Below are 25,569 nucleotides of genomic sequence, written 5' to 3'. Positions count from 1 at the left end.
TTTTAAACTCGAATTCCCCCTCTCCTCAGACTTTCTCAGTCTATCTTGTTTCATGGTCTGTGTTACATTTTGTTCGATAAAGTTCCTGAAATACTTTGGACATTTCATATTAAATGATGCTATATTAAAAAGGCTGCTAGCACTACAAGGTACCATTATCTGAATGTGGTATACTCAAGAGGACTTTGACCTCCTTCTGAGTCTTATTGCATCCAAGATGGCTGTGACCATTCCATTGAATCATACAATGAGGGAAGAGGAGTAAAGAGCCACTTGCATGCACAGGTGTTAGCACAGGTTTTGCTAGTAGCTAGTATATGTAAGTTTAGAAGAAAATAAAGGTTAATCATCCCAAGTCACTGTACAACTTGCGTTTCAAACAGAGAATGTTCTTTGTTAAATGTTACATCAAATGGTATTAAACAAGCAAGAAACAAGGAGTGCAAAGTTGGTTCAAGACTAGTGTGCAAAACCACTCACTGGGCATCTGCCAAACCAAAATCATAAATGCACCAAAACAAAAAAATGGCTTAAATGCACATGGAGTTATGAACACAAAATGCCATCTTGAATGCATATTGTTTATAGCCAACAGATGCGACAAATAGCCATTGCTGGCAACCTTTATTTAGCTTCTGCATATTTGTGGGTAGAATTTTAATCCTTGGAATTTTACCAGTTCACTCAGCAAGGTTACGGAATAGAACAACCAGTGGTATGAAATTCTATCATGAGGCAGGAGCAAAATGGGATTTCATCATTTAAAATGGATTGAGGCAGTTACTATCCAGGGGACACTAGTAAAAAAAATGCAATCCTACCATCAAGTTACAGTTACCACAGCAACCATTGCTAGCCAAAGTGCTGCTATCACATCTCGTAAGCACAATTAAGGTTAATAGCTTGTAGCTCCAGGATCATTAAAAGTTGCTTTATTAAAATAAAAACACGTTTTGTTTTTGAAAAAATTTATTTGAGAATGCATCACCACCATCTATTACCCCCAAACCTCCTCCAATAGACATCTTTCCACAACAAGGAGCCTTGGCAAACTTGCATATAAAAATTGAAACAAAATAAGTAATCTCCTCCTAGGACCATTTGGGAAGAAAAATTGTGTCAACCACAATTTGAAACAAAAACAAACAAATAAACTGATGAAAAGCTTTTGACTGTGCCGGTGGACTCTTACATGCACCTCCAAACTAAATTTAAGAGGGCATTCACAATGCTGAATGACTACAATGTCCCTTGGGGGTTGCTGTGGGTAGAGGTGCAACTATATAGCCATCCAATTTTTTCCCACATCCTTATAGCCAAGCAGCAAGTAGAAGGTTGCTAATACACTTCATTCAAGTTGTGCATCATAATTGGCTCCTCCAGTTTTCTCTAGTTCCTGTTTGATGTATTCCTCAGCCAATTCTTGTTGGTCACAGATGACAAACTCCTTAGCGAAATTCTACAAGATAAAAAAAAGAATGAAATGAAAGATTTCACAATGACTTATGCACCTGATACACAGTTGACTCCCCCAAGATTACCAGCGTCAAAGCATTTCAAACCAAATGCACATTATACCCAGTGTTCAATTCTGGAGAAACAAAAACTGTCAAAAGTCTGGGCCAGAGAGTTAAATGACCTCAATGGCTCAAGACCTTGGAAAATAAAAAGGTGAAAATGCTTTCTTAATTAGATTGTTAGAGCTAAAATACACATTGAATTCAAATCCCACAAGCAAAAAAAAAAAGCTGAAATGCATCTCATTATCTGAGCAACTATTCATTTGTAAAAGCAACTTTGAAAAAAAAAAATCAGGAAAATCAGGATTACTACAGAAAATTAACAACAGTCCAAAGACTTGTGTATATTTTGGTTGCATATTAAGCCTATTGTGCACTAGTGACAATCTTGTATTCAGTCAACTTGAACTCCATTTCAAAAAGACTTAAAAAATAAATGTTGGTATATTAATTATGAACAAATCCATATAGGTATGGATTTCCACACAATTAAATTCAACCAAGCATTCAAATGCACATGCATGTAATATTTCGTACCACAATCCACTGCCATGTATAGGAACTGTTGTCCATATCTGGTTTATTTCTTCCCAAAGGGTATGAGTGGCTCCTTCCTCAGAGAGGTTGCAATACAATTTCCCCTTCTCCCACATAACTCTCTACTATAGACCCCTCAAAAACATTGAAGTCTTTCAACCAACCAATTTCCATTTCTATTTCTGCTACCACATTTAAAAGAAAATCAAGTTTTCAAAACCACACGTAAATGGAATTGACACAGAACGGCCCAAAGCCCAATAATGCACACAGATCTAGATTTACATTGAGATGGTTTAGGTTAATAAAATGATTATACAATTCACACCACCTGTATAAAATCTATCAGCATCGCAAATTAAGTAGAACTTGGAAAAATATTTCAAGTAGCAAAATGATGCCAAACAATTCCAGTTTAGAATATTCATAGAAATTAACAATGCATGAATAAAATGAATTGTTAAAATAGCTTTGGGAGAAAAAGCAACCTGTGAGCCAAGGGGTATCTATGATATTGAACCTCAAAAGCATTTTACCTCCAAAACTGGAACAAAAGTAATAATTTGCTTTTTGGAAATTAATGATTTGTATAAACCACACTCCAGTAATTTTAAATGTTAGGTTGAAAGGCTTAATGTATTATTGTTGACTCGTGTTCATCCAGTGGGAGATCACAAGTATGAGCTGAAAATGTGTTGCTGGAATCATTCCTGAAGAAGGGCTTATGCCCGAAACGTCGATTCTCCTGTTCCTTGTATGCTGCCTGACCTGCTGCGCTTTTCCAGCAACACATTTTCAGCTCTGATCTCCAGCATCTGCAGCCCTTACTTTCTCCTCGGAGATCACAAATATACCAATCTGTTCTATACAAGGCCTGATCAATTATTCATTGACTTAATACAATGCATAAATAAAACATTTGTTATATTGACAAAATACTTTAAAATATACACAAGGAACTGTTACTTAGATGTCAGTGAACTGAAGTTAAAATGATTAGATTAGATTCCCTACAGCATGGAAACAGGCCCTTCAGCTCAACATGTCCACACTGACCCTCCAAAGAGTAACCCACCCAGACCTATTTCTCTTTGATTAATGCACCTAACACTATGGGCAATTTAGAATGGCCAATTCATCTGACCTGCACATCTTTGGAATATGGGAAGAAACTGGAGCACCCAGACGAAACCCACACAGACAAAGGAGAATGTGCAAGCTCCACACACAGTCACCCAAGGCTGGAATCAAACCTGGGTACCTAGCACGATGAGGCAGCAGTGCTAATCATTGAGCCACTGTGCCGCTAAAATGTTTATAGGAAAACAACAATGAATTGTACAATGTTACTAAATATTTAGCGCATGACCTCCCATATCCAAGAGTCAGCTCATTCTGTATACAATCATAAACGAAGATCACCATTCAGACAAAATGTGGGGCCTATGCAATTTCATCCCATTTCCCAGCTCAAGGCCAATAATCTTGTTGAATTCACAGCACTGCAAATGCACATTTTCAAACAAGATTTTTTCCTAAATGCAAATGAAGGTTCATACCTCAGCTACACTTTAAGGCAGTGAATTCCAAGACTGAAATCGCCCTTTGGGTGAAAGAAAATTCAAAAAGTTTTCTAATTTTATAATCAATTACTTAATTGTTATGGTAACTCATGAATATTTCAAATTTGGTGAAAGTAGTCTAAGCAGTAAACTGGAGAAATGCTAACATCAGGTTCAGCATCAAGTCTCATTCAGTATTTTATAAATTCTGGCCATCCGGTTTTTTTGACCCATTTATTATTGGTTACAAAAGCAGCATTGTAAGTGACAGAATGGTTGCGTTTTGCTAGCAGAGGCTCTGATACTCATGTTAATTTACTCTGCACAATGAACACAAATTGTACTTTTGTAAAACGCACATATCCTACTTCTTGCAGAAGCTCTAGTCAACAAAAACCTCAGCTCATAATTAGTTTCCAAGGAACAAGTTTTAATTGTTTGCTATATTTATTTTCTTTCCAAGCTGTTTATGTCTGAGTTTTCTCCAAGCTACAAGTGAATGACAAAATTATTTTTAACTGCTATAAAATTACAGTAGCAACATTATTGGAAAGGGTGATTTAAAAACATTCTGAAGTAGTTGCCTGTAGCACATCTTACACATTACATTGGGCTACATTCCATTTCATGTTATTATTATTTGGTAGCTACAGTTTGAAATTTCTACACAATTCACGAGCATTAAATCAATTACACATTTGTATAAAATTAAGGGTGCTGAGTAGTGATCAAATTGAGTGGGCCATTTGTTCACCAATTACAATGTGCAATATCTGCACTTTTGAAAAAAAAAGCTAGTCCATAAATATATTGAAGCAGCACAGCAAGATACCAGGGAGACGAATATACTGGGGAAGTGGAGGAGGAAAATTAGCTGTACTCAGGAACACAAAAAAATGCAGGTTCCTAAGTGAACAGGGTCTTTCTGGCTATTTCCAAATCCCAAAACCTCTCATGCACTTTAATCTCCACCCCTTCCCTCTGGGGAATTAATTCCCTACAAGCATCAAAATGTTCTATGCCCCTCACCTTTCAAGTCAGAGGTTGTTTTTGCTGGTTCTGTGGAAAGTGAAATTAATAAACAAACTGCACAAATTTGAAGATCAACAGAAGCCCTTCTTTCCAGAGCGAGGTTTTCACTCCCACAAATAACACACCGAGACTAAACTATCTCTGGTGTACCATTTTTATTTTAATGCATGGTATTTCTGAAACACATTGAAATATACAATTCTTGTCATGGTGTAGCTGCACTAGTATCTTGAGCAGACTTATCTTCTATTTCTGCCGAATTCATTCGAGTGTACAATCCAAGATCTAAGGGATCCCATAATGCAGAACCAGGAGGCCTGGGTTCAATCTCACCTTTTCCAAAAGTGGTGCAATAACATCTCTGCACAGGTTGATTTAAAATATCCACAACCCAAGATCTGTGTATCATTCTTTCTTGCTGCTACCTTCGGCACAATTTTTGTGAAATCTACTCCAACACCCCTGGAGCCCTCTTCTAGGTTGAAGCCAATTAGTCGATATCCCAATTCATCACTTCCCTAGTTTAAATTGGCATCATTTGTCCACAGCTATATAAAAAACTTGCCTTTCAGAAGCACACTTTTGTATCAGACCCCGACCCCTCTATATTTGCCTGGCTGGTGTAGGATTGTTTGAACTTTCCTTCACAATCACAGATTTACCACCCATAGCAATTTACATTGCCAAGTAGAAACAAAACAAAGAGAAGCTTTTTGGAGTTCCACGTATCTAACTTGGATATCAAGTACTGTAGAGAGTGCATGAGTGGAACTGAATAAAGAAAAAAGTTGAGAAGAGCAGACAGAGCAACAGAAAACAAATGCATCTGGTTACAATCAGGCAAGGAGTAGACTGGCTCCCTCATTTCGCCACACCTCATTTTTTTTCTTTAAAACAATAGGTCAGTGTCAACTTGGAAAGTTGTGATTATAAAACATTTCCTTGAATATTTTTTTTTAAAATTGTACAGAACCCAGTCTAAAATTTCAAAAATCTTTCATGTTCAAGGTCCACATACATGCAGATTTCAGAGCAAGAAGATAGATTAAATAGTTTTAATAAAATCTGTTAAAAAAAGGTCTTGTAGATTGAGGTCTTTATCCCTCTAGATTCAACATCTACCTGCAACAGATAAAATGATTGAACAGCAGACAAAGGCTTAAGCATGAGAGCAAAACCAACCCACCAAGGGATCCTGATCCTTTCATACATGACTGACAGAATAGCTTTTGAAGCCATTTCAGACATTATAAATCAATCAATCAATCAATCATACTGCTGTCATTCTGGAGATACACACAGGACAGACCTGGTAAACAGTTCTTCCATCAAAATACAATAGTGACCCAGATTTTCCTTTAAGTGACAAAATTAACAATGGATTCATGGGCTCCAGTAAACTAATTTCTTTGAAATTCCATACTTATACATGGGATTTTAATTCCATCATGGAATAGGTGAAAGCCACAGTCGCACAGCATGAGCCTGGGTCTGTCTTACCTGGCCAGTGATAGAAGCAGTACACCCCTGCTTCTCATCCACTCTTCAAGTACTGCCCCAATATTCAGGAAAGTTTGAAAGATTATGGCAAGTCCTCCCACAATCTCAACTCCAAATTCCTTCAGCAATCTGGGATACAGCCATCCAGAGGAAATCCATTTGCAACAAGTACAGCCAACCTTTCCAAAAATCCTTTATCAGTGCCACCTCATCCATGTTAATGTGGTTTTTAAAAAGCAACCTATTCAGCCTGTTCCATCAGCTCCACTTCCATGGATGTTGTGTCAGTTTCTGCTTCCTTAATTCATTTGTCTTCTAGCTTTTCCCTGCACCTTTATCAAGCCCTTTACCAGCTATTAATACCCACTGACTGTTTGCATGACAATATTTTTGCTTCACCTTCATGTTAACTGCACTTCTATTCTCATTCTGCCAGAGATATTTTTCTGCTCATCTCCAACTCAATCTATTGTATTCAACCAAATTCTCACTTCAATTCACCCAATGTGCATGATGCACATTTTGCGTTTTATCTCTTACAAAAACCAAGAAACATCAGATTTCCCAACATGTTGGAACCTACCTTAAATATCTCATTGTTCAGTTTCCTATCAATCTTTGGTTCCACTTTACCCTGGTTCAACCTTCTTCCCACTCACTGCCCACTTGCCCTCCCCACCACACCCTCCCAACACCCCTGCAACATCCTAATTGATTGATTCTATTTTAGATTGTTACTTGTTATCTGTATTGCTAATCCAACCCTAATGATACCAGGATGACTTTTACTCAAGGGCTGTCCAACATACACTTGGCCCACTGTTCCTAGGACCAGATCCTGCAATCCCTCTTAGATGTTCAGTGCTCTAGTCACAGAAGTCTTCCCACATTTCAGAGACCCCACCCTTCCATTTAAGTCCAGTAGCACCAGTCCAGTTTAGGCAAACTTGAAGGGGGATGCAGTTGTGGTGCAGTGGTAGTGTCCCAGCTCTGATCCAGAAGTCCTAACTCAAGTCCCACTTGCTCCAGATAGGTGTAACAACATCTCTGAACACAGTTACATTGGAAATTATATTGGCATACTTTGAATTCGGAAGCTTATGGAATTCCCCGCATTAGAGTCATCATGGCATGTTCTTGGAAATCCTTAATCTAACCAAATGGATCTGTCCTTTCCCATTTCAAATAAAAAAACTCTTCCTTAATAAGTAATACTAACTGACCCCCACTTTTCCCTCCAGTCTTTTCTGATCACTTGAATTGATGACTATTTGGTGTCCAGTGTTCCATTTTAAAACAACGTTACAGTCACTGCTATTACATCATAGTCCCACTTGATCATTTATAATGGTAGCTCACCAACCTTATTCAGTCAAGTTGTGCATTTACATACATGCATCAATATCCCCTCAGTTTTCCTCAGTTCCTAGTTTCCTCTAATATGACACTGCTTCCAAAAATATTATCCAATGCTCACTTCTTTATACGTCTCATTTCTACATCTGCATTCTCAAGGCCATTTCCTTACTAAAAGCCTCCAGACCCTTCATGAACCATGCCATGACAGCACCTAACCCAATCTTGAGGGGGGCAAAATATTCATTTTGAATAGATGCCTCCCACCACAGAACTGCTGTTAAAAAGTGCTAAGAACTTAAACTCTCACTCTTGCCCCCTGCTTCCAGCCACACTTTAGTCCTCATTTTAAGCTCGGTCCTTATTTTAAAATCACATAGCACTATTTTCACATTAACAATAGAAATTGCCCATGTTAACCAGTCATGCTGCAAAAACACCCTCCCACTGACAGATGATGATTAAATGCCTCCTCGGCCATAATGATATCCTTCAGAATTACTGGCTTCCAAATCCATTGCCAACTTTCCCAGAACTACATCTTTGATTCATTGCAATCTGGTTTCCTCAACTAACAGTACAGAATCAGCTCTCAGAGTCACAAATTCCATTCTATGTTGCTGTGACAAAGCTAAACATATCTTCCTTGGGCTTCGAAACAAATTTACAACCTTTGAAATGGGTGATCACATCGTCTGCCTCCAAGACCCTTCTGTACAGTTGAACTGCATTCATGTAAACCCATTCTCACACATCCAAAAAGTCAGAGTCACTTGCAATGGCTGCTCTTCCTGATCTATCATCTCCAACATCCCACAAGATTCTCTCCTTAAATCACTATGATTTCTCAGTTGAATGCTACCTCCAGAACAATGTTCAAAAGCACAGAATTAGGTTTTCATCTGTGCACATAAGACACCAACTTTACTTCACCACATTTCTAGAGTCCTACAGTGTATCAGAAAGCTAGCACTGCAGTAGCAATAAATTTCCTCCACTCAAGAAAATTGAAGACACTATTGAAGACACCCTTTTATTTGATACAGACGCCATCCCTTTTCCCAGGAAAAGTTCAAGATTATTCTAGCCTGTTCACAATCTGTGTTACATGTGCTTTAGAAATGAGCTTCCATATGCTGTTGCCTTCAAGTCATAGCTGCTTAAAAATGTTCATGGTAGGTGCCAAAGGAACCAAGAAGTAAAAACAAATCCATACATACTCATCTTCACCAAATCTGTCTGCGACAGGTGCATCAGCTTATGGCAGTAATGGTAGGAGTGACCACCACGCAGTCCTTATGTTAACAAGTCCTGTCTTCACAGCAAAGATACTCTAGGTTTACTGCACTTTCACAGTGCTAAAATGGGACAGACCTCATAACAGACCTTGCAACTCAACTGGACTTCAGCAAGCTCATAGCCCAGCATATTGTCCACTCTAGCGTTATTATCCAACAGAGTACAAAATGCCTTGCCAGGAGCTGCACCAGGGAGTGCCAATCTGATTTAAGCTACTCCACAACACTTTCTTGCCAAAACAGCATAAGCAGCTAATTCTTCTCTTCCAACAGATCAGATTTAAATTCTGCAGTCTTGAACATCCAGTCACAAATGGTGGGTGAATCAGTAAGTAACTCACTAGAAGAAGGTACTCCATAAGTATCATTCTCTCCAATGATGGGAGAGCCAGAATATCAGTGCGAAAAGACAAGACTGAAGTATGTGCAGTGATCTTCAGCTGGAAATGCCAGATATTTGATACAACTCTGCTTCTTCCAAGGGTGCCAGTCTTCAGCCAATTTGATTCACTCCAAAATGATCAGAAAAAAAACTGAAGGCATTTAAATTACAAAGAATACACACAGTCTATTGTATTCCAGAAATAAGACTGGAGACTTGCACTCCAGAACTTGCTAGCCCCCTGGCCAAGTGTTCCAATAGAGCTACAATGCTGGCATCTACCTGATAATGTGCAAGATTGCCCAGGTTCTGCCCTATACACAAAATGCTGGACCCATTTAACCCAACCAATTTCTGTCCCATCAGTCTTCTCTCTCAGTAAACTGATGGAAGGGGTTTAAATTAACAATGCAGTACTTGCTAGCAATGACCTGAAACCAAACTGAATGTCAGTGAGCAGTCAGGGCCTTTCAGCTCCAGACCTCATTACAACTTTGGTTCAAACCTGGACAAAAGGGGGAAAAAAGCGTAATTGCCAAATACTACTGTGATGTCAAGGGCAGAATGTGACAACACCGGAGCCCAGCAAAACTAAACATCCAAGGGATTACTATTGATGAAAAACAAAAACTGAACAAGACTAACCAATGAAAATTACAGCGGCTTCAAGAGCAAGTCAGAGGCTAGGAATCCTATAGCAAGTAAATTCCCTCCTGACTCCTGTAAATCTGTCCACCATCTACCAGGCACAAATTAGGAATGAAACAGAATTTCCCCACTCAGGAAGCAGGACACAATCTGGGAGAAAGTAACCCACTTTATTGGCAAACAAATCAACTACCATTCACACCCTGACAGGCTGTAGCAGCAGTGTGCATCATCTACAAGATGCACCACAGTAATTCAGCAAGGCTCCTTAGACAATGCCTTCCAAACCCATGACCACTTCCATTTAAAAAAAAGGACATGGATAGCAAATAACACTCACCATCCTGACTTGGAAATATATCAACATACCGCCACAGTCATTGGGTCAAAATCCTGGAACTCCCTCCTTCACAGCTTCTTGAATCTACTTAAACTAACTGGACTGCAGCAGTTCAAAACAACAGTTCACCATCATGGCAAGGATGACTCGGGATGGACATTAAAATGCTGGACCAGCCAAAGCCCATGTCTCATGAATGACTAGAAATAAAAAAAAAACTGATTTCCATAATATTTCCAGCTTCACTGTCTCTACCCAAAACATACTTGATTCAACTATCCCAACACACCCCTGACTGGTCTCCTACATTCTACCTTCCATACAATTTCAAGCAGTGTCTTAACTCACAGTAAGCCGTGTGCTTCCACTCACTAACCTAAACAAAGGGATTGGACAATCAACATCTTTATTTTTAAATTCTCATCCTCCATTTTAAAATCCCTCCACAGCCTCAGCCCTCAGTTTCCATAGCCTTTAGCCCCACGTCCTTAGTGATTTACGTACTCAAACTGTGGCTTCCAGACCATTCTCAATTTTAAAAATCACATCATAGCTGGTGGCCAGACCTTCAGGTGCCTAGTCGCAAGCGCTGGATTTCTACGCAAGCTCAGTTTCTTGAAGTGCTTAAGCATTTCTTTTCTAACCTGGCCACCTTATTTTTGTTTTAAAGATTTGTAGGGAATGACATCCAGCCAATGTTCCCGTAAAGAATCTTGGAATCCTTGCTTACACAAAAAGCTGTTGCACAAATACAACATTGTTCTACTTAGTGGAATTTTTAGAGAGGCCACAACATTCCAAATAGAAATCTAAATTTGAATCCAAAGTATTGAGCAGGAAAACACCAATTGGTTCATGAAACATGCTCCTTTAGAATTGCAATGTATTATTTGGCACCCACTAGCCATACTGAGCAATGTAACCAGACAGAAACAAAGCTAGTCACATCCAGTCACAAATTATCTATAGCCGAAAAATGTGTTGCTGGAAAAGCGCAGGTCAAGCAGTGTCCAAATCGATGTTTCGGGCATAAGCCCTTCATCTATACCCAACTTCCTAATCATTTGGCGCAACCCAAACTATCCGAGGAAACCACAATGATGACAATGTACTTAGGACTCGTGTAATAGGATTGCTGTATTGGTTAAGAAAGTTCAAGTTTACCCTTCTATGCAAACAGAAAGGTCAACATTCACCACTTGAGCCTGCAATTCATTTCACAGGCCGACCACTCTGAAGAATTGGGAGAAAAACACAGACCCCCAGATAACCCAATGGTGACCCTCAACCCTCCCTAACCAATCTAGTTGAAGTAACTCGGCTGCACAAAATTTAGTCACCTTGTTATATCAAAAAGTATAAATCAAATTAGTCAAATTTATTCCCAGTTCTATTTTGTTAGGGTTCCTTGATGCAATACTCAACTAAGTGATGCCAAAGGCAATCACTCACCTCATGAGTTCGGCTCTTTTGTTTAGAGTTTCCTTCAATACTGCTTTCACTTTTGTTCCCTAAGGTGCAAGTATATTTTTAGTTCTCCCTACATGCACAACACTATATTTGCTGGAGATAAACATCACTTGACAAACAAATTACTGTATATACTCAAGTAAAAGTTAATCTCCTGTAAAAGTTGACCCCCTACTTTTGGCCCCAAAACCTAGAATTTTCCATATACCTTGTGTAATTGTCGACTCTAGTTCTTCACAGATAACATTAATATTTGAGAGTCAAGGTATTATCCTGTATATAAAATGTTCAAGGAAATTAATTTTTTCATGCTATTGTGTTTTGATATACAATTCACACCAATGTGGCACAAACATCTAAGATGCATCAGGTCAGTTTACTGTAATTTGTTGTGTTTTTCTTTATTCATTTAGAGGTCAATTGGACTTCTGCTAATGATACGGTATTTTGGACTGTAGCATGAATTTCAGCTCAAAGTAGTATCCATGTAATAGTCGATCCCATAAATTCAAACCTTAAAAAGTCTAAAAAAAATTTGATTTTTTCATGAGTATATACAGTAATAGCCCCCATAATTTGAAAACTGCTTTCTGTATTTGAATATGTTCTACATGCCTAACACTACTTTGTTCAATTTCCAAACTGAATGGCTTTTTGTCTACTACCTTTTAATTACGGCTTGGACAAAGTTACAAACTGAAAGGCCCAAACAGAGAACCTTGCTGGAGGCTGTTGGTAATTGGTCAGAAAACAAATCCAAATCCAAAAATCCTTGACTATGGGCATTCAGTTGTAGTAAATTCTCTCCAATTCCACAAGATTCTTACATGGAACAAATATTTGCAAGAGAGTGTCAAAAATGTATTGGAAGTCCAGACACACACTTGACATGACTGCCCACATTGTTTAAATCATAAAAGTAAAATTACATTTGCAATACAAAACTTCACGTCCAGGTGCCATCTCTCATCAAGGATGGGGGCTAATTACAACAGAAAACATGCTTGAAAACAAAAGCTTACCCATTTCTGAAGTCTAGTTAACGGGCTGTGCTTACCTGGCTGTACCTTTTTTAAATATGGAACAATTAATATCCAGCCACTGCAGTTATACAAATTTGACTCCAGTAAACTATTAAAAATATACAGTGCCTGCATTACAATTGTCCCTTTAAGGACTCTTGGCACATTTCAACTAGGCCAGCACTCATCTATTTTAAGGTTTATTATCTTGGACAGAATAATTTGAGTATCTACGTTATTAATTTCAGTTAACATTAGTACAAATCATTTATTGAATATAATGTATCTGCTAGAGAACCTTTCATTAGCCCTCAATACAATATTTTTGGTTTTCTTACTCTTAACACGGCTAAACGATTTTTGTGTAGCCACAATTGCCCTACATATTTTGTTGTTTAGCTGACATAGCTTTAGTTTTAGTTTTCCTTCTGCAAATTACACTGCTGAAACATTTGCATTTACCTTCAGGCAGAAAAGCCATCTCACTTTTCCCATGTCAGATGCCTGTCCATCATTTGATGCCATCAATGTGAGACCAAGATACAGCCAAAGAATTCAGACAATGCAAAGACTAACTCCTGACAACATTCCAGCAACAAAACAGAGGACTGGTGTTCCAAAGCTGGGGTGGACCTCCAGCCAATTTATTCTAGTATAGCTATCACGCTGATATCACCCTGAAAATTCGGAAAATTGTCTAGGTTAGTGCTGTGCACATAAAGGAGGACAAATTCAATTTGTCCAATTACCACCCCATCAGTCAATCATTTAAGTGATAGGAAGAAGTCATCACTTATCAAATGGTACTTGCAATGGTATAATCTGCTCATTGACTCCTAGTTTGGGATCCATTGCACTACTCAACACCAGGCCTCGTTATGGCTTGGAACAAGCATGGACAAAACAGCTGACCTCTATAGGGAAACGAGGGTGAATGCTCTTCATCAAAAGCAGCATTTAACAGAGTGACATCAAGGTGAGATATTTTGAATCAATAAATTCAGACAGGTTGTTATTACATGTGCGTGTGCGGGGGGAGGGGTAAAAAAAAAAGTGTGTTGGGCAGGTATGGTGTTGGAACCAGGTCTTCTGGCACAACAGCTCTCCTCAGCGTCATGTTCTCGAACCCAAACATCTCCAAATGCTTCAATTAACTGTCCTCCTTCATAAAGCTCCAAAGTAGACAGACAGTCACTGACGATTACACAAGGTCCAACTTCATAAACATTCTCCATATATGATAGCAGTCCATGGCCATTTGCAGCAAGATCTCAACAGGCTTGTGCTGATAAATGACAATTAACATCTGTGTCCATACTTGTGAGAATTGAACCATTACCTAGATGTTCATTAGCACCACCATCACTGAATCCTCCACCATCAACATCCCAGACGTTATCATTGACCAGAAACAGAATGTGATTGGCCATATAAACAGAAGTTAGGAATTATCTCACAGTGGGTAAATCACCTCCTGTCGCCCATGCCTGCCCCCCACCTTCACAAGTCAGGAGTTGGATATGGAATACTTAGGCAGCAGTGGCTCAGTAATTAGCACTATGCCTCATAGCACCGAGGACCGGGGTTTGATTCCAGCCACAGGTCACTGTCTGTGTGGAGTTTGCACATTCTATCAGTGTCTGTCTCGGTTTCCTCCAGCTGCTCCAGTTTCTTCCCACAATCGCAAGATGTGCAGGTTAGGTAAATTGGCCATGTTAAATTGCCCGTGTTCAGGGATGTGTAGGTTAGGTGCATTAGTCGGGGTAATGGGTTTGGGCAAGGTACTGAGGATCAGTGTGGACCTTTTGGGCCGAAGGGCATTTTTCCCACACCGTAGGGGTTCTATACATTGCCACTTATCTGCAGAGTACAGCTCCAACATTTATGATGTTTGGCACCTTCCAAGACAATGCAACACACATAATTGGCATCCATCCACCAGTGATACAGAGGCAGTGCACACCACTATAATATGCACTGTAACAGTTCTAAACCCCCAAGTATTCCAAGCATTCTGTCATTTTGCTCAATTATTTAAAATGTCAAATTAATAGTGGATTTTCAGTTTCATTAACCAACTGACACTTTAAATAGTATGAACAGCTTTTTCAGAGTGACCTCTAAAACAAGGAGACAGTGCTGGAGTGGTAATGTCAGCTGTTAAGTAATTCATAGAGTCCATAAAGTGTCGAAAAAAAAGGAAAAAAAAAAAAAAAAAAAAAAGAGTCCTGTTCTGTCCATTGAGTCTGCACTGGCCTTCCGAATAGCATCCCATCCAGACACAGGTCCTTACCTTGACCCCATCCTCTTAATAGCCAGGGCTAATTCACCTAATTTATACACCCCTGATATTACAGGGCAATTTAGCACAGACAATCCACCTAACCTGCACATGTTTGGACTATGGGAGAAAACTGGAGCACCTGGTGCAAACCCACTAGACATGGGGAGAATTTGCAAACTCCACACAGACAGACAGTTGCTTAAGGCTGGAATTAAACCTAGGTCTCTGGTGGGCAAGACAGCAGTGCTAACCACTGAGACACCTTAACTCCTAAATGTTCTGGGGTCACTAGTTAGAGTCCCACCATGGCAGATGGGGAAACTTAAAATCAGCAAGAATTGGAATTCAAAATCTAGCCAGATGGCCTTCATGCAACTGCTGTCAATCATTGTAAATTCACTAACGTCCTCTAAGGAAGGAAATCTGCTGTCTTTTTCTACTCTCAATTGCCCTCTAGGCCATAAATCATAGTCATCTGCATAACAAAGGGAGAGCAGAAATAAGGAAGAGACCTACCTTGGGTAGATAACCCTTTGCACCTACATTAAAAAAAACAAAATCTTGCCCTTATTGAACATGTGAAATGCTACACAACTATTTCCTCAGGAACATCTGAAACAACTAGCCCTTCCATTCTGCAAACAGTCCAAACAACAGGAAAGACCGTGTGGAGTTTACATGTTATCCTGGTATCTGCATGGGTTTCCTCCAGGTGCTCTGGTTTCCTTCCAGAGTCCAAAGATGCTGGGTGGATGAGCAATGGGGAATGCACGGTTACAGGGATGGATGGAGTGGGGGGGGCGGCGTTCAGATGGGATACTCTCTGGAGGAAGAGAGTGTGGATTTGATGAGCTGAATAACCTGGTTCCCACATTGTGGAGATTCTATGGCTCTATGATTATAGAAATCACATTCCCCTTACTTGTATGCAATTTGCACTTGTTAACTGATATCTAAACTCCTAATTCTGCAGGAGACAACCAGGGAAACAAAACACTAGTTTGGACTTGATAAACAAGCCTAGATTAGAGTGGTGCTGGAAAAGCACAGCCGATCAGGCAGCATCCAAGGAGCAGGAAAAATCGACATTTCTGGCAAAAGTCCTGCTCCTCAGAAGCTGCCTGACCTGCTGTGCTTTTCCAGCACCACTAATCTAGACACTGGTTTCCAGCATCCGATTAAGATTTTTCACTTGATTGCTCATCTTTTCTAAAGCCAACTTAAAAATTTTGGTATTGTGATCACGGTCCTCTAAATGCTCCCCCTACTGACACTAATTACCTCACTCATCAGAACCAGATGATAGAACTATCAATTTTTCCTGGGTAGGACACATGTACCAAGCAAGAAAATGTGCTCAAGCATACTTCATAATTCTGGATGTAGGTTTGCTCGCTGAGCTGGAAGGCTTGTTTTCAGACATTTCGTCACCATACTAGGTAACATCATCAGTGAGCCTCTGGATGAAGCACTAGTGGAATGGCCCGCTTTCTATTTAGGGAACCGAAACACAAACAGAAAGCCGGCCATGACATCCGTGCTTCATCCAGAGGCTCACTGATGACATTACCTAGTATGGTGATGAAACGCCTGAAAACGAACCTTCCAATTCAGTGAGCAAAGCTACATCCTGAACCTCAATCTGAGCTACAAATCTTCTCAAAACTCACTAATACTTCATATCTCTTTTCCCCGTTTGTCTTTTTTTTTGGTTTTCCCAGCAGACATATGGCAAATGGAAGAAAGACTCCTATCATCGTTACTAATTCTTTCTTTTGCCCCTCCACGTCTTCCCTCCTTGTTGATCTAAATAGCATACTTAGTATACTGGTACCTCCACGGTTTATGAAGTTTAACGAAATGGTTTCTCTTTAGTCTCTCCAGGGCATCCACATTCTCCAGTACTAATATTCTTCTTAAAATCAATAGTCACCTGTCCTTCTCACTCCAGATCTTTCCTGATCACGTTTTACTCAAAGAATATTTAGTAACAAAGGTCACATCCTTTCGAACCAAATCTCTAAACACCATGACATCATATTCCCATGTTGTTGTGTAGCTGTAGGCTACCAATGTTATTTACCATTTTATATTTACATAAGTGCACAAAATTCTAGTATAAATTAAACAACTTTTTCAGAGTCTTCTTGGGCTTAACCATAAACTGCCTACTTAACCTCTGTGGCCAATTCGTGGAACAGGAGGCACTAAAAATTCTGAGCTAGTATGAAAGAGCAAATTAATTGCTCATGTATTAATGCACAGAAGTCCATTAAAGAATTGCCGCAAGTTATTTTTAATATAATTAGATGGTGCAAGAAATAATATATGTAAATATATATTAAAACTGGTCAAATCACTTGTACTATTTACTTGATATGTCTTGCTTCCAAATAATCATGTAACTTGTAAAAAATAAATTGTGAAGACAAATATAGTAGTCCACATGATAAACATTCTATTTAATCCCTAGTGGGTTACATTACAATTAAAGTTAATTACTACTCCTGTGGCATGCTATCTCACACAAAAGATGTTTGGGAGAGCAGGTTATGATTCATTAGAGACTGTCTGCTAATGGAAACTGCCTTTCTCTGTAGATACTAGTAGTGTTGAGAGAAAGTCTAAATCATAAATATATTGCTGACAGAACAAGCCACATTGTAAAATGCTTTTAAAAATTTCAATACAGGGTCTGTAGCCCTAAAGCTTTTTTTAAATGGAGATTTAATATTTTAAGCTAGGATTTTTCAAAGGCAGGCAGTACAGTATTTTATTAGTTTCTCCTCAAGAGAAACACCACCCCTGCCTATATTTATATTAATAGCTTACTGAATAGCAACTTTTATTTGAAGTAACTAAGCAAGCTGGTTGGTTAGAATGAATAAGATTAACAAACTATTAAAGTGTTCAACTGGTTAATGGTCATTCTGCACACCAGTTAGATATTAAAAAAGAGCAGAATACATATACACACACACACTCAGCTCAATGAGTCATCACGAAACATAGGAAGACATAGCTTGGACGAGTGAAATGTAGCTGCATTTGAAAAGCCCTTATGTTTTACTGGGCCATTCCTAATGCAACTACAGAAGAATTAAGCTTCTCTTGGCATCTATAGATGTTAGGGCACAGTCAATTTTTTTTTGCGCAACAAAGGCATCCTACAAATCTACACCAGATTTTCTATACCTTCGCCATATTATAATATTTCATTAGTTCAAACATCATAAGTGGTTAACTTGCAGTTGTACTGGAGAGCAAAGCCGCCTATTGAAAAGGGTTTAAGAAGTCTGAAAAGAAAAATCAACCAATGCTAATGACATACCTGTACTACTTCCTTCACCAAACTCTTATCAGTGCTGACTTTGGCTCTCTGCAGCACAGCAACACCATCCCCAATCCAGGTGATAAGAGCAAACTTGGCACGTTTGCTCATGGCATCCCCAGTGATGATTCGATGAAACCCGAACAAAATACAGTCACCTGCAGAATGGTAGTAAATTAGAAGGACCTCCATTTGGAGTATAATTACTTATCAATAAGCATCAGCAAGGCTGTTCTCTCTATTGATGTTGAGTGCTTCCTAGTTTATCTTAGAGTTTTAGGTGCTGCACATTTTTTTTTAAAACAAATAAAAGAGGCAGAATGTATTCGCTAATAAATCATTACCTGTTTCTAACACTTATTCTTTCATTAATGACCAAAAGATTTAAAGCACATAAGACAAAGGCAGAAGTCTGAAAAGTGAAGGGATAACTTGTCACAGCTACTTCTTGAAGGTGTTGCAGAATGTGTGCCAACATGCAATGCTTATAGGATGACAAGACATTAAGCATTTGTACCAATCCCCAAAAGGGAAAAGAAACTGGGCTCCAACTTCTGACTCATGTCTTGCTCAGAGTCATATCTCCCCACACCCAATTGTGATGGGTAATGAAGGTCAGCACAAAAAAAAGCAGCAAAATCTCAACTATCTTTGGGATCAACTCAAACTATCCAATAGTAATAGAAAATGATCTTAAATCTACTCTTCATAGATCTTTCAAAATGGAAATTAAAATAGTAAACGTTTGCAAACATCAAATCACTTAGTTTCAAATGCAAATTTTCTTTTAACAAAATGGTTCCTTCCTAAGACAAATGAAGTTGCCCAACAGTTAAATCCTGATTAACGTTTGCAGTTCAATGCAGCTAAACTATTTTACATTTATGGTCAATTAAAGCATCACAACATAAAATTCCAATCTTCGGAATTCGGACCATAAAAAATAATTGGTTTTTAAAATGTCTTTTAAGTCAAAAAAATTTATTAAATATTTAAGGGAGATCAGCTGATTTCAGCGCTTAGAGGAACAAGGAACCAAAAGTAGGCGCTGAACAGTTCCCCAGTGGAGAACCACACCTTTTTAAAGAAAAAGTTACAATTTAATCGCAAACTTTAAACTGGTAACAAAACATATCTGGGAGCTAATTTAACGCACATTTCTTCCTGAGGTTAAAAAAACAGCTTTAGTCGGCTGACGTCGTAGCAGTGGGCTACTCTAAGAATTAATAAAAAGTGATGAATATTTAGTATTTAAATAAATGATTTTTCAAACGCCCCCTTTAAAACACACATTGATTGCATAGTGAATGATCATTCAGATATTTTAAAAAAGCTGTTGTTTAAAACGTTGTTTTAGATTTGTCAAATAATTTTCTCCCTGGTTTAAGAAACATGCGCACCCCTTCCATTGAGATGTTAAACCGGAGGACAGTCCAGCCCAGCCTGGTTAATGGTTAACCTGGCGTTGGATACATAGTGCGGAAAAGCTGAACCATCGGCATATTGGTGGGGAACGTGGATTAGAAATGATCATTTCTGTTGGGACTGCAGTTCTCCAGATGCAGGCTAACCTGAGATTATACCCTCTTTTCTTTGCGACTACAAAGCATCACACAACGAAGTGATCTCTCACATTGCAGTGTTTTCGGAGGCAGGCGAGCTATCTCCTTCCTTCCATGAGATGGATGCTGCACACACCAAACATGAATAAATCGAGAACAAATGGCGTTTACATCTTGCTTCTTTAAAAAAAAAGCCCTAAATCTTACTTGTGCAATGAAGTTTAAAGTCCTCGTAATTTGTGCCTTGTGAATCGGGAACAATAAGGTGTCCATCGTATTTAAAAATAACCCTGCAAAGGAAGAGATACACATGCACAGTTAGATTTTTTTTTAAAAAAAGATGAAGTTTGCATAATTACAGGTCAGTGAGGCAGATTTGGGTTAAAACGAACCAATTGACATCGTTGTTATCATCCCGGACGAGGTTATAAGACTCTCTGCACGCATCTTTATCTATCTTCGTAGCCATTTGAGCGATAGGTGAGTCAGCTGGCGAACTTCTGTATAACAAATCCCTGATCCGACTATCAATGGACTAAGAGAAGAGCAAAAGCAAGGATAATAAAAAGGCTGTAGTTCGTAGGAACGCTGCGGCTGGTTTTTTACTGCAGCTCCCACAGTATCCGATAACACGGCTCAGGCATAGATTAGGAAGCTCCCGCTATGAGGTTGCAGATAAATGCAAGCGGCTTTAGCGGATGCATCGCAACCCCTTTTTACCGGCTTTGGGCGTTGGTGATGTCGTATTTCCGTCTGTCATGATCAACTCACTTTGCCTCCTTAATTCTGATCTGAGTGGCCGCTGAGCATGGTTGTCTCCCCCTGTTGGAATTCAGAAGGGAGAATGCAGGTTTCCCAGGAACCTACCGCTTAAGTCAAATGCTAAGGGTGTAGGGTGATAACCCAATTGAATCCCACACCCCACGCCATTCCACCCCGTCCAATTTTCTGGGATTTTATTTCCATTTCAAAAGTTTTGGTTATGGATTTTATGGATACCAACCTCATCCAAATGGCAAGTTACATGCCTTAACCTGAATAGGAAAGAATGGCCTTTCAGCCTCTTCAAACTGTTCATTAATTTACTCCAATCATCACTTATCTGTATTGCATTTCCATCTACAAACTTTAGTTTATGAAAGCTATGGGACCAGACGGAGTACCAGGCCGTGCACTCAGAGCATGTGCAGATCAACTGGCAGAGGTCTTCTCGGACATCTTCAACCTCTCCCTGCAGCAGGCCACTGTCCCTGCCTGTTTCAAGAGGGCCAACATCATCCCTGTGCCTAAGAAGGCTCATGCAGCCTGTCTCAATGACTACCACCCAGTGGCCCTAACTTTGGTGGTCGTGAAGTACTTTGAAAGGCTGATCATGGCATTAATCAACTCCAGCCTCTCACTACTCTTGGAAATGTGTTGCTGGAAAAGCGCAGCAGGTCAGGCAGCATCTAGGGAACAGGAGAATCGACGTTTCGGGCATTAGCCCTGAAGAAGGGCTAATGCCCGAAACGTCGATTCTCCTGTTCCCTAGATGCTGCCTGACCTGCTGCGCTTTTCCAGCAACACATTTCCATCTCTGATCTCCAGCATCTGCAGACCTCACTTTCTTCTCACTACTCTTGACCCACTCCAATTTACCTGTCGGACCAACATATCCATGTCAGATGCCATATCACTTGCCCTTCACTCCTCCCTAGAACATCTTGACACCAAGAACAGCAATGTTAGAATCCTACTCACTGACTACAGTTCAGCCTTCAACACTATTATCCCCTCAAGACTGATTGCTAAACTTAGTGACCTTGGACTAAGCCCCACTCTCTGCAACTGGATCCTCAGTTTCCTGACCCACAGGCCACAATCATTGAAGATTGGGGACAACATTTCATCCTTTCAATAACATTTCAACACTGGAGCCCCCAGTGGTGCGTACTCAGCCCCCCACTGTACGCACTGTATACCCATGACTGCATCACCAAATACCAGACTAATGCCATTTACAAGTTCACTGACGACACCACCATTGTCGGTTGAATCTCAGATGGCGACAAAACAGACTACAGATGGGAGGTAGAAGACCTGGAAAAATGGTGCACTGAGAACAACCGAGCTCTCAATGCCGGCAAAACCAAGGAACTCATTATTGACTTTTGGCGGGATGTTACTTATGCCCCCAACACATTAACAGCACAGAGGTGGAACGAGTGGAGAATGTCAAGCTCCTGGGAGTGGTCATCCACAACAAGCTGTCTTGGACTCTTCATGTGGATGCACTGGCTACAAAGGCCCAACAATGTCCCTTCTTCCTCAGACAGCCGAGGAAATTTGACATGATGGCGAATACCCTTGGCAACATTTATAGGTGTGCCATCGACAGCATTCTGCCTGGATGTATCACTATCTGGTGTGACAACTGTAACATTCAAGATCGGAGACGGTTATAGAGAGTGGTGAACTCGGCCTGGACAATCACAAGGGCCAACCTCCCATCTATAGAATCCATCTACCAGGCCCACTGTCAAGGAAAGGCTGCTATCATTCTCAAAGATCTATCCCACCCTGGCAATGTTTTTCTACAACCTCTACCATCAGGGAGAAGGTACAGAAGCCTGAACACACACACCAGCTGGTTTCAAACCAGTTTCTACCCTACTGTTGTTAGAATATTGAATGGACTCACAAACTCTTAACATTCACCTGTACCTGTGTTTTTGTCTTTGCTGCTGTTTACCTATTATTTACTATCTATGCTACTTAACTCTGTGATCTGTCTATATTGCTCGCAAGACAAAACTTTACACTGTGCCTCGGTACACATGACAATAAATTCAATTCAATTCAATTCAATTAGTTTCACAGTTCTTGATGACCTTACCGAACACTGTTCAATTAATCTTAGCTCAACAGCTTGAAGAAATTGCTAATTTCCATTTTATGAAGAAGTGCTTCTTAATGCCACAACTAACTTTAAGGTTAAGTCCCCTTGTTCTGGGCTCCTACAACTGGAAATAGTTTTAGTGGTAACATTTGACTTACTTACCTTTTCCCATAACCCTGGACAACTTTGTTGATCAATAATCTGTCTAACACAGCCCTGAATACATTCAATGACCCAGTCTCCATTGCTCTCTGGAGAAGCTAAAAATCACACAACACCAGGTTATAGTCCAACAGAACCATAACCTGCTATTGTGTGATTTTTAACTTTGTCCACCCCAGTCCAACATCGGCACCTCCAAATCTCTGGAGAAGAGACTTCCAACTATAATGGTCCCACTAAAATAAAACAATCTTTCTCATCTCAGTAGGAGATCCCTCATTGTGAAACTATCCCTCCAATTTGAGATTCCCACACAAGGAGAAAGATAATCTCATGATTTTCTTGTCAAGACCTACTCAGAACCTTACTTCACACCCCCAAGCCTTGTTTTACTTTTGATACTTTTGACCCATATGTTCAATCTTTCCTCATAAGACAACACTTTCATCCCAGAAATCAGCCTAGTGAACTTTCTTGGAATGACGTCCTCACGCAGTAAGGAGATCAATGCAATTTGCAGTACTCGAGGTGTGGTCCCACCGAAATTATGAACAAGACTTGTTGTAGCAAGCTGTCCTAACTTCTAAACTCATCCCCTTTGCAGAAAAGACAAATGTTCTATTGACCCGTCTAATTATTTATTCTATCTGTGTGTTTTTTGGGATTCATGCATAAGGATTCATGCATGTTTCTGTAATGCAGCATTTTGCAGTCTTCCTCCATCAAAATGCTGTTCTGCTTTTCCATTTTTTTCCAGCCAAAGTGAACTACCTCATAACCACCACATTATACCACATACTCATAACCACCACATTATACTTTAATTGAAAAGCTTCTGTCCATTGACTTGAGCCATCTGTATCCCTTTGTCGACTAAAGACTCAAATTTTATATCAGCCATATCTTATTGAATGGTAGAGCCAGTTCAATGTGCCAGATGAACTACTTCTACTCCCATTTATGATTGAATGAACTCAGGTTTCTGTCAGAAAGTTGTAACTTCACATTCTAAGATTTTCTTTTTATTTGTGGGGTGTGGGTATCACTGCTGGCCAGCATTAATTGCCTGTCCCTAGTTGCCCTTGAGAAGATGATGGTGGACTGCCTTCTTGAACTGCTCCAGTCCCATCTGCTGTAGGTTGACCAACAATGCCATTAGGGAAAGAATTCAAGGATCTTGATCCTGCATCAGTGAAGGAATAGCAATATATTTTGACATCAGGACGGTGAGTATCTTGGAGGAGAACTTGAAGGTGGTAATGTTCCCATTTATCTGCTGCCCTTGTACTTCTAGATGGTGGTAGTTATGGATTGGGAAGGTCTGAGCATCGTTGGTGAATGTGAGTCGTGTATCTTGTAGATTAGACACACCATTAAGTGTTGGTGGTGGAGGGAGTGGATGTTTGTGGATAGAGTACCGATCAAGTGTTTCAGAGCAGTGTTGAGGGAATGATACATTGTGAGAAGTGCTGCCTTTCAGATCTGACCTGCCATTATTATAAAGAACAGAGGAGATAATCCCATGCCCTGGTGAATATTTCTCAAACATCGCCAAGACATTATGTTAATTGGTCATTATCTCATTGTTGTTTGTGGGGTCTTGTGCTGCATATTGGCTGCTGCATTTCTGACATAATAACTATAGACTCATCAGCTTTCCATCATATTAAGGAAAATTGATAGACCCGATCATAAAGCGTGTGATAAGTGGACACTTGAATACAAATGATCTAATTGGACAAAATTAGAATGGATTTGTGAATGAATAATCAAATTTGGCTTCTTTGAAGATATTACCAACAAAATTGATAAAGGGGAGTCAATGAATGGAGAAGGCTTTTGTAAGATCTCCCATAGGTGGTTGGTTGGCAAAATTAGAGCACATGATAGAGGAGGCAATGTACTGGATTAAGGTTTGGTGAACTGATAGAACAAAAGTAGGAATAACTAGGCCATTCTCACGATAGCAGACTGTGACTAGTGGAGTACTACAAGGATCATTACTTGCACCCCAGGTATTTGCAATATATATATATATATACATATATCTATATCAATAATTTGAACAATGGGACCAAATGTAATATTTCCCAGTGTGTAGATGATACAAAGCTAAGCAGGAATGCATGCAGCGAGGAAGATATAAGACATTTTAAAAAGGATTTAGACAGGCTTAGTAATGGGGCAAAATATGGGAGATGGAATATAATGTGGAAAAAATGTGAGGTTATCTATGATGGGAGGAAATGCTGTGCAGAATATGACTTAAATGATGAGAAGCTGTAAAGTTTAGATTTGCAAAGGGATTTGGGAATCATTGTCAATAACTCATTCAAGGCGAATACACAGGTGCAACAAATCAGATAGGCAAATGGAATGTTAGTCTTTATCCCAAGAGCAGTTGAGCACAGGAGTAGAGAAGTCTTGCTTCATTTTATATGACCTAGGTTAGACTACACCTGATGTACTTTGTGCTGTTTAGGTCTCCTTACCTCAGGAAAGATATTGTTGTCATAGAAGGAGTACCATGAAGAGTGTACAATGAAGATTCATCAGACTTGTTCCTGTGATGATGGGTTTGACCTATGAATATGTTGGACAAACTGGGCCCATATTTTCTAGAGCTCAGAAGAATGAGAATTGATCTCATTATCAAAATACTTAAACAGATAGAGGGGGTAGATG

At 39.6% G+C, this 25,569-nt stretch overlaps 1 protein-coding gene across 1 annotated transcript; it reads right to left on the bottom strand.

The window, feature by feature from the left end:
• Window positions 1–951: 951 nt before the first annotated feature.
• On the bottom strand, window positions 952–20,539 carry cotl1 (coactosin-like F-actin binding protein 1). The gene is made up of 4 exons (XM_043706641.2): window positions 20,237–20,539; window positions 20,052–20,134; window positions 18,283–18,440; window positions 952–1,459 (listed from the first exon to the last, which is right to left on the bottom strand). Exons 1-4 carry the CDS (start codon window positions 20,311–20,313, stop codon window positions 1,349–1,351), a joined length of 429 nt encoding a protein of 142 aa, XP_043562576.1. The 5' UTR covers window positions 20,314–20,539; the 3' UTR covers window positions 952–1,348.
• Window positions 20,540–25,569: the final 5,030 nt, after the last annotated feature.

Source organism: Chiloscyllium plagiosum, unplaced genomic scaffold, assembly GCF_037043375.1.
Source record: "Chiloscyllium plagiosum isolate Xiang-an unplaced genomic scaffold, Cpla_swu_hap1 HiC_scaffold_17, whole genome shotgun sequence".
Classification (NCBI taxonomy): Eukaryota; Metazoa; Chordata; class Chondrichthyes; order Orectolobiformes; family Hemiscylliidae; genus Chiloscyllium; species Chiloscyllium plagiosum.
Note: the sequence above shows the minus strand (reverse complement) of the source record. Positions and strands in the feature narration are given on the sequence as shown.